The 14,267-nt window shown below is 51.2% G+C and overlaps 3 protein-coding genes across 7 annotated transcripts in view; 1 reads left to right on the top strand and 2 right to left on the bottom strand.

The window, feature by feature from the left end:
• Positions 1-3,773, bottom strand: part of Art1 (ADP-ribosyltransferase 1) — a 9,710-nt gene extending 5,937 nt beyond the window's left edge. For both annotated transcript variants that reach the window (XM_021168496.2, XM_029479028.1), the window contains exon 1: positions 3,677-3,773. The gene's annotated coding sequence lies outside the window, so the exon portion shown is untranslated. The remainder of the gene's footprint in view (positions 1-3,676) is intronic.
• A 1,393-nt stretch (positions 3,774-5,166) lies between these two features.
• Art5 (ADP-ribosyltransferase 5) lies at positions 5,167-8,533 on the top strand. Of its 4 annotated transcripts, XM_021168967.2 has the most exons (6): positions 5,170-5,594; positions 5,775-5,996; positions 6,900-7,181; positions 7,476-7,629; positions 8,071-8,103; positions 8,190-8,533. In XM_021168967.2, exons 2-6 carry the CDS (start codon positions 5,937-5,939, stop codon positions 8,294-8,296), a joined length of 636 nt encoding a protein of 211 aa, XP_021024626.1. In that variant the 5' UTR covers positions 5,170-5,594; positions 5,775-5,936; the 3' UTR covers positions 8,297-8,533. The 4 variants fall into 4 exon arrangements, with proteins under 4 accessions (XP_021024624.1, XP_021024625.1, XP_021024622.1 ...); XM_021168965.2 differs by having other exon boundaries at positions 5,167-5,594; positions 5,839-5,996; positions 6,900-7,629; XM_021168966.2 differs by having other exon boundaries at positions 5,167-5,594; positions 6,900-7,629; positions 8,193-8,533.
• A 6-nt stretch (positions 8,534-8,539) lies between these two features.
• Positions 8,540-14,267, bottom strand: part of LOC110299289 (short transient receptor potential channel 2) — a 14,293-nt gene continuing 8,565 nt past the window's right edge. Inside the window, exons 9-13 of the mRNA XM_021168956.2 lie at positions 11,713-11,905; positions 11,080-11,207; positions 10,854-10,932; positions 10,134-10,266; positions 8,540-9,557 (exon numbers count right to left, since the gene is read on the bottom strand). Coding sequence (XP_021024615.1) covers positions 9,163-9,557; positions 10,134-10,266; positions 10,854-10,932; positions 11,080-11,207; positions 11,713-11,905 — 928 coding nt within the window. The 3' untranslated portion in view covers positions 8,540-9,162. The remainder of the gene's footprint in view (positions 9,558-10,133; positions 10,267-10,853; positions 10,933-11,079; positions 11,208-11,712; positions 11,906-14,267) is intronic.

Here is a 14,267-nt window from a genome sequence, read left to right as displayed (position 1 = left end):
CACACACACACATACACACACACATACACACACACACATACACACACACACACACATCTACCTTGCCTGTTACAATGCCTCATGGTGTGTTGCATGGTATAGTTAAACCGTTGAATGGGCACATGGATTTTTTTCATAATGTTTTGAGGCAGGATCTGACTCTGCAGTTCAGGGCAAACTGAACCTCACTTTGTGTCCCAGGCCGGCTCCTGTGAGTAACTCCAGTTCCAGGGACCTAGCAGCTTCCTCCTCCTGCATGCTGGGATTACAGGCGTGCACCACCCCACAGCAGAGAGATGCTTTTTATATTAGTACTCCCTGTCAAATTGTGGTTCAAAAAGTAGCCAGTGTACCCTCTCACCACTAGTGAAAGAAAATGTTCCTTGTCCCACCCTTGTCAATGCTAATTACTGTTTTCCTAGATCATTTTCCTCTGTCTTGCTTGTTCGTTTTGTTTTGATTTTTGAGGCAGGGTCTCATGCCACCTAGGCTGGCTTCAAACTTCCTGAGTGGCTGAGATGACCCTGAAATTCTGATTCTCCTGCTTCTACATCCTGAGTGCTGAGATCACAGGTGTGCCCCGCGCCTAGCCTTCTGGTCTCTTTATAACTTTCATGTGAGTGGTCTGGAAATGTAAGCTACTGTGGCCATCACCACTCTGAAAGCTTTCTTTTGAACTTTATTGCCATCTCTGCTGTGCTGCTGCCAGGACCTGGCACAGAGACTCAGGAGACTGAAATGGATGTGATTCAAAGAAAGGGTGGACATGGCAGTGCCTACCTGGGGTGTAAGGCAAGAGGCAGGAGGATGGTGGGCCAAAGGCCATCCTGGGATATCATGAGACCCTATCTCAAAAACTAAAATATGCAATTTGCATCATTGATGTTGAAGTCAGGCAGAGGTGAGATTCCCCAGGGAGGATGGACCGGAAGATGGACTTCTCACATTAGAGAAGCCGGAAGGGGAGCCCAAGCTTACAGAACAGGCTCCTGGGGGCTCCTGGGGTTCTTTGCTTCTAGCCCTTAGGCTCAGTAAGAAACCCTGGAATCATTTCATATTAGCTTTTAAGCTTAACCCAGCTTAGCCTAGCTCTGGTGAGCTTGCCAGCAGAAGACACTCATGTGGGACCTTAGTCTCTCATGATGGTCATGTGGGTATCCATCCATTCAGTCATTCATCACTCATGACTGCAGTTGCCAGCTCGTGTCAGGTCCAAGCTGCTTCCTAGAGTCTCCTTCCAGGCTTTGTCCAGGCTCACATCCATGCCTTGTTTATTTCTGTCTGCCTCTTCCTTAGACGATCTGCCTGCCCCCTCTCAGCCCTGCTAGCACATTTACCACAGAGCGGGAAGAGCAATGTCTCTAAAGCCCAGCCCTGGTTACCATCCTTAACTGCTTAAAACCTTCTGTGTGGGGGTGGGGAGGAGCATAGCAGTCAAAGGAAAAGACTGCTCTTGCAGAAGGCATGAGTTCAGTTCCCAGCACCCACATCAGGTGGCTCATGGCTGCCTGGAACTTTGACTGTAGGAAGTCAGATGATTCTAGCCTTGGTGAATCCTGCCCTCAGGTGCACATACCCACATACAGACACACAAATATACATATAATTAAAAAGAGAATCTTTAAAAAAAATTCTCTGCCAAAACTGATGGAAAAGTAGCTCAAAATACTGAGAAAATGCAGAAATGAGAATTATGAGAGGAAAAAAAATGATAGTATATCTTAAAAGGCATGGGTGCTGGTGGTAGAGAGATAGCTCCGCAGTTCAAGACACTTACTGTTCTTGCAGAGATCCCAGCAGCACAGGCTCTCAAAGACCTTTATCTCCTGTTCCATGTGATCTAATGTCCTGCACACATGCACTGTATGTAAACTCCTTCTCTCTCTCTCTCTCTCTCTCTCACACACACACACACACACACACACACACACACACACGCTTCACACTCACATAATTTTTAAATTTATAAATAAATAAATAAATAAATGCCTCTATGGTGGCTCATACCTTTAATGCCAGCACTCAGAGGCAGAGACAGGGGGATCTCTCTGAGTTCAAGGCCAGCCTGGTCTACAGAAAGAATTCTAGGACAGCCAGAGGTACGAGAAACTCTGTTTCAAAAAAAAAAAAAAAAAAAAAAAAAAAAAAAAACCAAAACACCCAAAAACAAAAAGCAGAGAGGGCTTGCCTATGCTGCACAAGTCCCTGTGTTTTGATTTCTAATACCTACTAGTGTGTGCTAGCACGTGCCTGAAGTCTCAGTATTCACAGAGGGAAGGAGGATCAGGAATCCAAGGCTACACAGTGAGTTCCAGGCCAGACCGGGATACACAAGACCTGCACCCCGTGGCCACCTCACCACAGTCTGCTCCTCGCCTCAGTCTGCTCAGTGATACTGTCCCCTGGGACCTTTCCCCGTCCCTGCTTGGCATCTACAGTACAGAACAAAGTTCCAGAGAGGCTCTGCCATTTCCCTGCCCTGAGCTGTCCTTCTGACCTCCCCCTCTTCCAGACCTCGCTCAGGACCCACCTCTTTCAGAAAGCCCCAGAATCCTTTGGGGGCTCTACATCACTCTGTGCTGACTTCTCCTGAGCGCCCCAACCCCCACCCCTGACCTGTGTAGGAACCAGCGGTAATCCCTGATCTCGGGCCAGGACTAGGCAAAGTCACCGGAGTACTTGCTGAGAGTCTGATTAAGGAAGTAAAATCTACAAGCACCCAGCTTCAGGTGGACCTGCAGATGCTCATGGGTAACTGGGCTGGGATGGAGAGACTGGCGTCCATGTGTTCCCTTTTGAGTCAGGTTCTGTCACTCTGAAGGCAGCTATGTCAATCACCTCTTTGGGCAGGGTGATTTTCCTGCCCTCCACTCCCAGAGGTTTTATAGCAGCCTGAGCATTGCAAGCAGTGGAGCTCAGGTCCCACAGCTTCAGCTGCTGAGCCCTCCATGTCCTTCAGGCAAGATGATGACCCCAGTCAGTAATCCCGGAAAATCCGTGGAAGCCCACCTCTTCTCTTGTCCAGACAGCGTACCCTATCTGTCAGTGCTGGCTCTCTTCCATTAGAGAACTGAAGCCTCGCCAAAGCCTGCCTGTGTCCACCACATACCCTCATTTCTACAGTCAGTTCTGGTCTACTTTTACTCTGTCTGTGCTGGAAAACTCCCCTCTCCCCAGTCTCTGGTAAACAGGCTAAGAGGCAGTGTGAGCATTGCCAAATAAGACAGCACCTCCGAGTAAATAGATTGCTTTCCTTGGTGACCAGTGTCACGGGGGAAATGCAGCAGAGATTGGTCTGGGACACTGGGAATTCTCCCTCCCTATTTCGTTTCATTTTATTTTATTGAGACAGGGTCTTATTAGGTATCCCAGACTGGCCTTTAACTTAGTCCCTGCACAAGAGAGCTGAATCCAGCTTAAAAATCCCTTTCCACAGGCAAGGGAGCTGTATCCCCTATCCTCTGACCCTCTGTTTTCCTTTTTCCAGCCCTCACTCAACAGTTCCTTCTGGGAATATGACCCCAAGGCTCTCCTCAAAAACCCCAAACTTCCCCACATTCACAAACCTTCCTGGGATCCAAGGATCCCTAAAACTTTATTAATACCATAGATTTTAAATCAAAAAGTTCCCTCCCTGCTCCCTATGCAAGGAGGTGAGGTAGCCTTCTGGCCTTACCTAGCCTTCTCCATGGTGGGCAGAGCTGACCTGGTCTCCTGTGATAGACAGGGCAGGGAGGGCAGCTTTCTCTTTTATACTGTCCATTCCCTACCCCTCCTGCTGTCGCCACACAGCTGCTCAGAAATGTGACACTCGTCTATTTCAAGCTGTCTCCTTGTCCAGGCTCAGGAACACTAGCCTCACCCCAGTGTGACCTGGGCCAATGCTCTTCCCAAAACAATAAGAGCTGCCGTATACAGAGGTGTGGAGGGCGATGTTGGGGGTGTTGAGGAGATGGGACTGCAGCCCTCTCACCAGGCTTGGTTCTAGACTCTGATCACCTCAACTCCACACATCTCTCCTTCCATTTTGTTCTGTTGTGGTGGTGGTTAATTGCTGCTGCTGCTGCTGTTGTTGTTGTTGTTGTCTTATTACTTTCTTTCACAAAGTCCAGGCTGACCTGTTGCCTCAGCTTCCCTCCCGATTGCTAGGATTATAGGCATGTACCACCACAATGCATGTTCTTTTATTTTTTTTCAACTTTTTATTAGATATTTTCTTCATTTACATTTCAAATGCTATCCCAGAAGTCCCCTATACCCTCCCCCTACCCTGCTCCCCTACCCAGCCACTCCCACTTCTTGGCCCTGGCGTTGCCCTGTACTGGGGCATATAAAGTTTACAATGCATGTTCTTTGGGCAACCTTTGTTCTGCCCTAAAGAACCTAGCTTCCTGCTGACTCACCGTGTGACCTGGGAGGATGCTGCCCCTCTCAGGATTCCCTAACCCACAGGTGACCAGATTTGACTCCACTTCTTGGGGTTCCGGTTGCTAGGATATAAGAAAATCCCCAAGTCATAGGCTGCCCCCACACAGTATCTGCTATCCCAGAAACTGCGAATTCCTCACAGAGAGGGAGGATGGGGTCAGTAGGGAAGGAAGGGATCACTGCTGGACATAGTTTGTTTTTCTCTTTAGCCTTCAGGAAGGATTGGAGGAGAAAAGAGGCTTTTGGGTGAAGGAAACTTTATTTGGCTGACAATATGAGGTGGTAAAGGGTGGTGATGGGTAAATTCATGAGCTGGACTGGAGAGGCCTTATCCTATGCTAATGGTGACCCCAACAGGAGGCATCTCTAACCCACGGTGTTAAGAACGTCCCTCCTTCACCTTCCCGCAAGCTGGGTCCTTCTCCCATTACACCCAACTGGGCATCTGAAACTCAGAACTAGGTTATTTATAGTCAAGCACAACGGAGGTGTGAGTGAAAGCTGTGTTTACAAACCTGGGTTCAGCCGAGCCGGAGAGATCCGGAAAGGGAATGTCTGAGGGGGTGTAAGGGGTGGGGCTGTTCCTGGACTGTTAAGCACTGAATGTCATAAATTCCCTTCTACCCCGGGCCCTTCTGACCAGGGTAGGGACAAAGAAGGTTAAGAGTAGGTAAGGAAGTGGGGGTGGGGTGGAGGGTTGATGCTGGTGCACGTGACCCAACGTGTGTCGTATGCAAATTGTATGCAAATAAGACAGATTTGGCGACTTAACTAGCGTAATGAACAAGGAGAGATCCTCGTGGGGCTTCGTGGCCTGGGGGTCTGAGGGCCCTGGCCCGGCCCAGGGCCACCGAAGAAGAGGCCAAGTCTCACAGGTTCCTCCCCCAACTTTGACTTAGCTCAGATCTTACAGAAAGAACCTATCATCCAAACGAAGGAGAGTTTTGCCCCTCAATCACCCAAGGACTCTGCCAGTTCAGCTCCCACGCCCCTGTCTGTTGTTGGGGAAGATAGGTGTCGGGTTACCAGTCCAGGGGCTATAGTTAGCCCCGGGGACTTTGTCCAGCTGTTTGTCCACGATCTGCGCAGCGCCTGCCGGCACTTCAGCTCCAGTCAGCCTCAAAGAACCATAGCCCCGGGCTGCTCTCTGTCTCAACCTCCTCCAGGTGGGTTCCCATCCCCGCCCCGCCCCGCCCATCCCCGCCCCTCTTGCGGCAGAGTCATATAAGTGGCCTACCTATACCATCGCAAAGAAGTCCTGGAGACCCTGGGTGTGGGGCCATCTTGTAGTCATAGACTAGGGCTGACATGGGGACAGTAAAGTCTGAAGCCACATCCATCCTTAGACTCGTCCTCAGCTCCACCCCTCATCCCTCCTGAGTTCCAGTCCTTGACTAAGGACCCTCTCAGGCTGAAGGAAGGAAGGTCCTGGAGCCCATCCAAGCCAGCACTCCCCTCCACTGGCTTCATCATCATCAGGGTCCTACCATCTCGGGATTCGTCCGAGGATGATTCTGGAGGATCTGCTGATGGTCCTCAGCTGCCTCAGCTTGCACACCCTCTGGAAGGTAACTCTAGGACTCCTTTGCCAACAAAGTCAGTTGTGGGTCAGAGAAGGTGGTGGTGGAGGAGGAATGATAACGAAAACCCTTCCCAAGAGGCTCTTCCCTCCTCCCAATCCTCTTCTCAGGAACTTCTATTCCATTAGGGGATCCAAGTGCCAGCTCGTTCTCCCAGAAAACCACCTCCCTGTGCTCCCCGATCCCTGTGTGAAGTCTCCTTCCATGCTATCCCTCCATAGAGATTGCCTCCACCTTTCTCCTTCCCACTTCACACCACAGGCTCGATGCAGGCAAACCCCTGTCCACACGGGTATGCTGCTGTAGACCCTGGCAGGCCCTCTCCCCTCCCACATCACACTCTGGGAGGACAAAACACTCCTCCCCTTCCTTGAGTTTAGGATGAAACCTTCTAAAGTAGAGAGGATGCAGGAACCCCAGAGCTGACAGTAAAGTATACTGAACTGCAGGGCTTCCCCGAGGATGAGAACTGGCTAAGAGGGATGGGGACCAGGGCAAGAGTCAGACACTGGCTGCAGATTGCCTGCATATGGAATAGCAGTGCCAGGAAAGCACAGGAACCAGGCAGACTCGCTTCTCGATCAGGTGATGAGATGCTGTCCCTCTAGGTTGTGCCGAAATTATCCTCATGCTCTCCTCACAACCCTGTGAGGCTGGAAGCATCCTTAATCCATAGGTGAAGAACATGAAGTCCAGATCCCAGAGCCAGCAGGTGGTACTTACCCATGGCTGTCCGACTCCACTGCCTGTGTTATTTGTGTCTGTTTCGGATCCTGCCAGTTGCATGCATCAGCTATGTCGGCATAGAAATGAAAACCTGCCCCCAGCATTCCCTGGCCAGTGTTTTAAACTTACACTTTGGCCTCTGTGGCACCTCCCTTATATCCATAGGTCCAAGCTGTTCCTATCCTGCCCCTGAGCCTGGTTCCAGATACCTTTGATGATGCCTATGTGGGCTGCTCTGAGGAGATGGAGGAGAAAGCAGGCCTGCTGCTAAAGGAAGAGATGGCACGCCATGCCCTGCTGCGGGAATCCTGGGAAGCAGCACAAGAGGCCTGGGCACACCGGCGTCACAAGCTCACTCTACCTCCTGGCTTCAAAGCCCAGCATGGAGTAGCGATTATGGTGTACACCAACTCATCCAACACCTTGTACTGGGAGCTGAACCAGGCCGTACGGACAGGAGGTGGCTCCCGGGAGCTCTACATGAGGCACTTCCCCTTCAAGGCCCTGCATTTCTACTTGACCCGGGCTCTGCAGCTGCTGCGGGGCTCTGGAGGGTGCAGTAGGGGAGCTGGGGAGGTGGTGTTCCGAGGTGTGGGCAGTCTTCACTTTGAACCCAAGAGGCTGGGGGACTCTGTCCGATTAGGACAGTTTACCTCCAGCTCTGTGGATGAGAGAGTGGCTCGCAGGTTTGGGAATGCCACCTTCTTCAATCTAAGGACTTGTTTTGGGGCTCCTATCCAGGCGTTGTCTGTCTTCCCTGAGGAGCGTGAGGTGCTGATACCCCCACACGAAGTCTTCTTGGTCACTGGGTTCTCCCAGGATGGAGCCCAGAGCATAGTGACTCTCTGGAGTTATGATCAGACCTGCAGCCACTTTAACTGCGCCTATTTGGGTGGTGAGCGATGAATGGGAGACAGAGAATGGCAGGGTGGGTGACAGAAGCCAGTGTATTCTGACCCAGTCCCCAGAGCCTTCAGGAACCACTTGGTTAGTGAGATTTGGGGCTCCACCAGGTCCTGGGAGAGTTCAAGATCTGTGGACATTCTCAGATGACTGTCTTCTCAAAAGGTCCTCTGTAGTACCTCGTAGACCAAGGAACAGCGAGAAGGAGGCAATATTGCTTCCGGTCTCAGTAGGCTCTGACTTAATGAGGCTAACAAGGTAGGAAGTGCCAGGTTCAGTTGTGGAGGCAGGGACAGTGGAAGAGTGACAGATGTGTGGGTAGGAGCAAGGATGGACAGGCAACCTGGAATTGTTGCCCGGGGAGAAGCCGAAGGGGAACGAGGACCTGCTTTGAGGAGAAGACCCCGGGGCCTTACTATGCTATCTGTTGCAGGGGAGAAGAGACGTGGCTGTGTGTCTTCAAGAGGTAGGTCACCCTCCAGCCTGCTCTGAGACTTGTTCCGGCTTCACCGGCCCTGCTGCCTGCCTCACCATCTTTTCTCCTTTCTCCAGCAGTCGGGCAGCCAGAGGCACCCTCCACAGAGGCTCTGGCTCTGCAATCAGGAAAGACGCTGCTCTTCGACCCAAGGGAGCTGCAGCTCTCCAGAGCTGGACCCTGAAAGCCTCTTAGGACTCTTGGGAACTAATGACCTTACTATGAAGAAGGGGCTTTGATCGGCTGCAGGAAGCAGGAGTGTGGTTCTGGTTCCAGTCCTAGGAGCCACCTATCCAACCAGAGTTGGAGACCTCAGGCCATGGCAGGGTTGAGGGAACCCCACTCCCTCAAGTGTGGTGGGGACTTCCTAGGACATGCAAGGTAAAGACTGGATGGCTACTCAATTAAACAGAGTTGTGGTGTGGAGACATGGCTTTTATGACTGGTTTATTGTATGATGTCATTCGTCCTTGGCAGGCTTGAAAGTCAAGGGATGGAAACTAATTTCCCAATCATCCTGGTCACACATTGTAACCTCTGTACCTGATGCTTCTTAACAGCCACTGGGGCCTCATGAAGTCAGGGAGGGGATAGATGGATACCCAGCCCTGAAGAGAATGCCAGGCCAAGAAAGGGCACCACCTCCAGGCCTCCCATCTCTCAGACCTACCCTCTCAGGTCTCCTGCTTCTCTGGCCTCCTAGCTCCCAGTCTTCCAGTCTCCTAGGCCAGAACTTTTTTCCACTAAAGACCTAAGGAATCCCAAAAATAGGATTCTAAACCCCAGAACTCAAAGCAAGCTGTTTCTTCCCTCCTCCCACAGCGTCCATTTGGGGGGAAGTAAAGGAAGGAATCTTAGGATGCCAAGAGATGGAGACTACCATCTGACTTCCACAGCAGAAATTTTACTGAGGCAAAAAAATAAATAAAATAAAATAAAAATAAAAAATAAATAATTTTAAAAAAAAGCACCATGGTCTTCTACTGTGAGACCCTGGCTCTACCCAACACGGCGGCTGCACTTAGTGACAGAAGAGACCCTTCTGTTGCCTTAGGACTCGCCCTTGGTCTCCAGATCTCCCTCCAGGGGCAAGTCCCCTGACCCCTCTGCTTCTTGCTCCCTGTGAACCAGCACATGGGCAGAGGAGGAAGAGCCGGGCTCTCCAGGAGCGGGAGCTCCAGCTTCACCTGTGCCATCAAGGCCATCTTCTAAAGAGACTTCGGTCTCTACAATCCCAGGCATAGTCAGCTCTGCTGGGGTGTCAGAGGTAGGGGGGCCCAGGTTCTGGAAGCTGTTGCGCACTCGGGTGATGTATCTACTGAGGATGCTGGCACCATCCGGAGGCCGTGGTGCCCCTCCTGCCGCCAGGTTCTTCTGTACACTGGCCACCTCGCTTTGCAGTCGAGACACAGTCTTGGTCAGCTCCGTCAGTCTGTTGCCCAGGTCTGAGATGAATCAGGGCAGGTCTTTCAGAAGGGAGCCTGCTCAGAACTTCTGTCTATCTGCACCCCACCCCCACTGAACCCAGGGACACCCTGTCTGGATGCTAAAGGAGGACTGGAAGAACTGAGGGGTCAGGTAAATGTGAGCATTAATGTAAGGACAGCCTGTGACAAATAAGGAAAGCCTTAGCTGGGGTTGGTAGTACAGGCCTGCGGTCCCATCTAGTTGGGAGACTGGGGAAGACGATGGAGAGTTCGAAGCTAGCCTAGGCCTCAAAGTGAGTTCAAGATGAGCCTGGGCAAGTTAGTAAGACAGGAAGAAGGAAATGGGAGGGGGAGGGGGGAAACTCGAGATCAATATCTGAGCACACATAAATGAGGGAATGAGAACAAAGCAACATGTAAAGAAAGGCAGAGTAACGGAGTCAAGGAGCCAGATAGATAAGCCGTGCCTTTCTAGGGTAGGAAGGATGGGACTGGAGCCTAATGCAGGAGTATGAAGGGTGAGTCTGGGAGTGGACACTCTTCCAAGGCGAGCCAAGAACAGCAAAGGGGGAGCATCACAAGTGAGCCACTGACCTTTCCGACGGGTCTCCTCGAACTCGCGCCGGGCAGTCTCTATGTAGCGCTGTACCAGAGCCTTGATGACTCGAAGGCGGTAGGACACGCGTTCTCCTTCCCCGGAGGAGCCTGCCCTTGCCCCGGGGTTGGTCTGCAATGGAAGGCAGAGTGAACTCTTTACCTTCCTTTCCATCTCTGCCCTGACCAAGAGTAAAGGAGAAAGGCAAAATCTAGGCAGGCTTTCTGTCCCTGGCCTGTCTGGTACAGTGCAGTCCTGCAGGATGGATGGGGGCCGACTGGGGGCAGCAGACTGTGAGAGGACAGTGTGTCTAGAGTATGTGGTGAAGACTGAGAGGTGGGGGTGGCGTGGGAAGGAAAGACCCCTGTAGAACTGCAGCACTGGTCCAAATTGGGAAAGCGTTCATGCTCAGACAGTCTGAGTTATGGTGCAGATGATAGGAGGTAGGTGAGCCCCTTGGATGCCCAGCGGCCTCTCATTCCTCAGGGGGCTTTGCCCAAGTGCTGTTAAATCACCCAAGAGTGTCTTACAGTCTGGACCTCGGGCGTGGGATGGAGGTGCCATGGGTTATGCTTAGGCTGCAGGATGTGGACTAGAGATGTAGGATTCAGCCAGAAGTAGGAGGATGAAAACAGAGGCCATGTGACACGGGAATTGGAAGCAGGCTCTGGGGCTTAGGTAACACAGGTGGGGAAATGACAGATAGAAAAGGTACCCACAAAGGTCCCGATGGGCGGGTAGTCCGACTTCTTGGCTTTGCAGCAGGAGGAGCCACAGCAAAGGAACCGGAAAATTCTCCTGAGAGATTGCCATGGTGAAAAGACATTAGTGTGTGTGTGTGTGTGTGTGTGTGTGTGTGTGTGTGTGTGGCGGGGGGGGGGGTGGGGTCAGGGGGATAGGGCCTGGGAAAGTGGGGCAGGCTGGGTGGTGTACAGGGGCCATCACCTGACGAGGTAGAAGGCGGCCTTTGGGGATGGCAGAATGTTAAAGGGCACAGGCAGCGTCAGACCCTCTCGGAAGTAGGACAGGTAGAGCTTGGAGCGAGCAAACTTCCACTCCACATCAGCATCATCCTGGGGACCAAGAGGCAGGAGGCAAGGCCAGGTCCACGCTGGCGCTGGCATGGCTGCTCTGTTCACTCAGGTGGCAGCTCTGCCATTTTCCCCTCTCCTACCCTCCAGTGTGCCAACCTCTTGTTCTTGTTTCCTCCCCACCAACTACTTACATTCTCCCTTCCCATTTCCCTTTCCCCTCTAATTTATAGTTGCTGCTCAGTGCGCAACCTATTCTCCAGGCCTCAATGCGAACCCATCTGCCTCCTTCTTGTGTTCCCACTTAACTTTTATACAATGCTCTAAACTGCCACCGCCACCACGGCAACCACCACCACCACCACCACCAAGGAAAAGTGCACAGAGCATTAGACTTGGAGTCTGCCCATAGCAACAGCAGTGCTGAAACCCTTGTTGTACAGAGGAGAATTTGTCCAAAGCCATAAAATAAAAGTGAGAGCAGAGCAGGACCGCCGAGGGCTTTGCACCCTGTCCCTCTTCACCGAGCCTGGCTCAGGTCACGCACCTCGATCTTCTGGAAGGAGTTGGTGATCATGGCAATGAGCATGTTAAGTAGCACAATGACCATGACGATGGTAAAGATGCCGTACATGGCCCTGCCCACGAACTCAGGCACCAGGAACTGAGGCATGTCCACCACTGTGTGCTCTTCCATGCCGAACATGGTCCAAAAGAGAAACTGGAACGTTTCGTTGAAACTGGCATGGTGGGCCAAACAAAGGAGAGGAAAACGGGGACCAGGTTGGGAGAGAATCCTGGGATCTACCCAGAACACACTCCCCTCCCCTGAAGATACAGCCAAAGGTGTTCTATGTCCATGAAGCCTTTTGAGCCACCCTTGTGAATACGGACACTTGCATTTCTTAGTACTGATCTAAAAACATCTTTTACTTGCATAAGGGTGTGTGTTCTGAGTGTGGGTGAGCACCACGTGTGTGCAGGAGCCTGCAGAGGTAGGAAGAAGCATTGGGTCCCCTGGAATTGGAGTTACAGATGGCCCTGAGCCACAGTTTGGGTGCTGGGAATCACACCCGAGTCCTCTGCAGAGCAGTAAGGCTCTTAGCTGCTGACCGTCTCTCCAGCCCCTCCACCTTTATTCTTTTGGTCAACCAACATTTACTGAACACAGGGGGCCAAGCATGCAAGACAAGCAGGGTCCTGTCCCGAAGACTGCACGCTCTGGGGAGGGGTTAGGAGTGACTGTGAGACGGGAAGGAGAGAGAATGGCTTGTGAGAGGCTGTTACAGACCACACAGAGAAGGGGCTCATAGAATAAAGCTAAAGCCTCTGCCATGGCCTTCTAACTCTAGGAAGAGTTCTGGACAGAGGGATCATCTGAATTAGGTCTGAAAAGATTGTGTTGGTTGCTGTGACCTCAAGGGAGATAAAGAAGAAGGCACAAAGACAAGTTAAGAAAATTTCCTGGGCTGGGTGGGAGAGGACGTGTGCTGTAGGTAGAGCACAGAAGCAATAGCCCCAGTGCTGCCTTTTCCAGGAAGTCCTTCCTGATCTGCCTTTCCCAAGGACCTCCAGCAGAATGCACTCATCAGGTGCTCATTGTCCAGACCACACTACTCTGCCCTCTGACATCTGACTCCCTGCATCTTGGCTCTAGCTCACCACAGGTAAATATCATCTGCTTTTGTTACTCTGTCCTCCGTATATCAAGGGAGATCTTGCTAAATTTGACCCAATCTCTTAGACCTACCTCTACTTACTAACTTTCAATATTCCTGGCTACCCTGAGCCATAAGCCCATCATCTACCTCACCGGAGACCTTCAGACAAAATGCTTGAAGGTTTGTTTACATTTTCTCCTTATTATTTTTTACTTATTTCTCTGTGTGCATGGACGTGCATGTGTTCTCAGTATGCCACAGCACAGATGTGGAGGCCGACAGCTTGCAGGATCAGCTCTTGCCTTCACCACGTGCTTCTTGGGAGTCCCACTGAGATCGTCAGGATTGGCGGCAAGCCCCTTTACCTCCTGAGTCACCTCGTTGGTTCTCCTTCTTTTTGACTCAAAGTCTTAGGAAGCCTGAGCTAGCATCAAACTTGTTAAACAGCAGAGAATGACCTTGAACTTCTGATCCTCCTGCCTCTACCTCCAGCACTGAGATTATAGGCGTGCAGAGCTAGGAGCAAGTCCTCTGTTAGAAGGGTGCAAGATAATAAATGTCAAACAATAGACAGATGTGAAAAGTCACTGTCTCAAGACCACAGTAGTAACTTTTTCAGTAAAATTACCTGTGGCTGGGTAGGACAGTATATGCCTGTAATTCCAGCACTTGGGGGTAGAGACAGGAGGATCACTTCTAGATCCAAGGCTATCCTGAGTTACTTGAGAGCCTAGCTCAAACCCCACTCACACTCAAAATCATCTTCGGATATTAAATCCAGTGGGTACAGATGGCAAGTAGTCTAGGCCAGAATCCCTCTCTGTTAGCAAAGAGCTTCTCTAGTGCCTTTACCAAGGGCCAATCCCTCTTCTAAAGTGTAGTGGTGAGTGCCTCTAATCAGCTCTGAGGAGGCAGAGGCAGGCTCAGCTCTGTGAATCTGAGCCCACCCTGGTCTATACTGCAAACTCCAAGATAGCCATAGCTACATAGTGAGATCTTGTCTCAAAACAAACAAACAAACAAACAATCAAAAAAACAAGTGTTGCAAGACAGGGGTTGTGGGGGACAGAAAGAAACAGATCCAGCAAGTGGCAGCAAACAACGGTGAGCAGTGAAGCTTTGTGAAGAGCATGGGTGCCCATGAAGGGCATGGGTGCTGGGGAAGAGTATTGGTATCCAGTGAAGGGAGTGGGTGCCTGGTGACTTTCTTCAGTTAATGACTGACATTTTTCAAGCAGAAGGGTTGGAAACAAGGGAATGCAGGAGTGAATGAGTTAGAGTCAGAGAGTTATCAACTAGGCTTGGGCAAATAAGAGTTAAGTGCTGTTTCTTGTGAGGCTATGCTGGTGCCTGGCAAACACAGAAGTGGATGCTCACAGTCAGCTATTGGATGGAACACAGGGCCCCCAATGGAGGAGCTAGAGAAAGTACCCAAGGAGCT

This window comes from Mus caroli, chromosome 7 (assembly GCF_900094665.2).
Source record: "Mus caroli chromosome 7, CAROLI_EIJ_v1.1, whole genome shotgun sequence".
Taxonomy (NCBI): domain Eukaryota; kingdom Metazoa; phylum Chordata; class Mammalia; order Rodentia; family Muridae; genus Mus; species Mus caroli.
Note: the sequence above shows the minus strand (reverse complement) of the source record. Positions and strands in the feature narration are given on the sequence as shown.

Bases quoted from the DNA above. Each gene is read 5' to 3' on its own strand.
- Art5 (XM_021168965.2), top strand. From the start codon at position 5,937: ATGATTCTGGAGGATCTGCTGATGGTCCTCAGCTGCCTCAGCTTGCAC. The intron at 7,630-8,070 runs GTGAGCGATGAA...TATCTGTTGCAG, and splicing joins TAACTGCGCCTATTTGGGTG to GGGAGAAGAGACGTGGCTGT. The intron at 8,104-8,189 runs GTAGGTCACCCT...TCCTTTCTCCAG, and splicing joins TGGCTGTGTGTCTTCAAGAG to CAGTCGGGCAGCCAGAGGCA.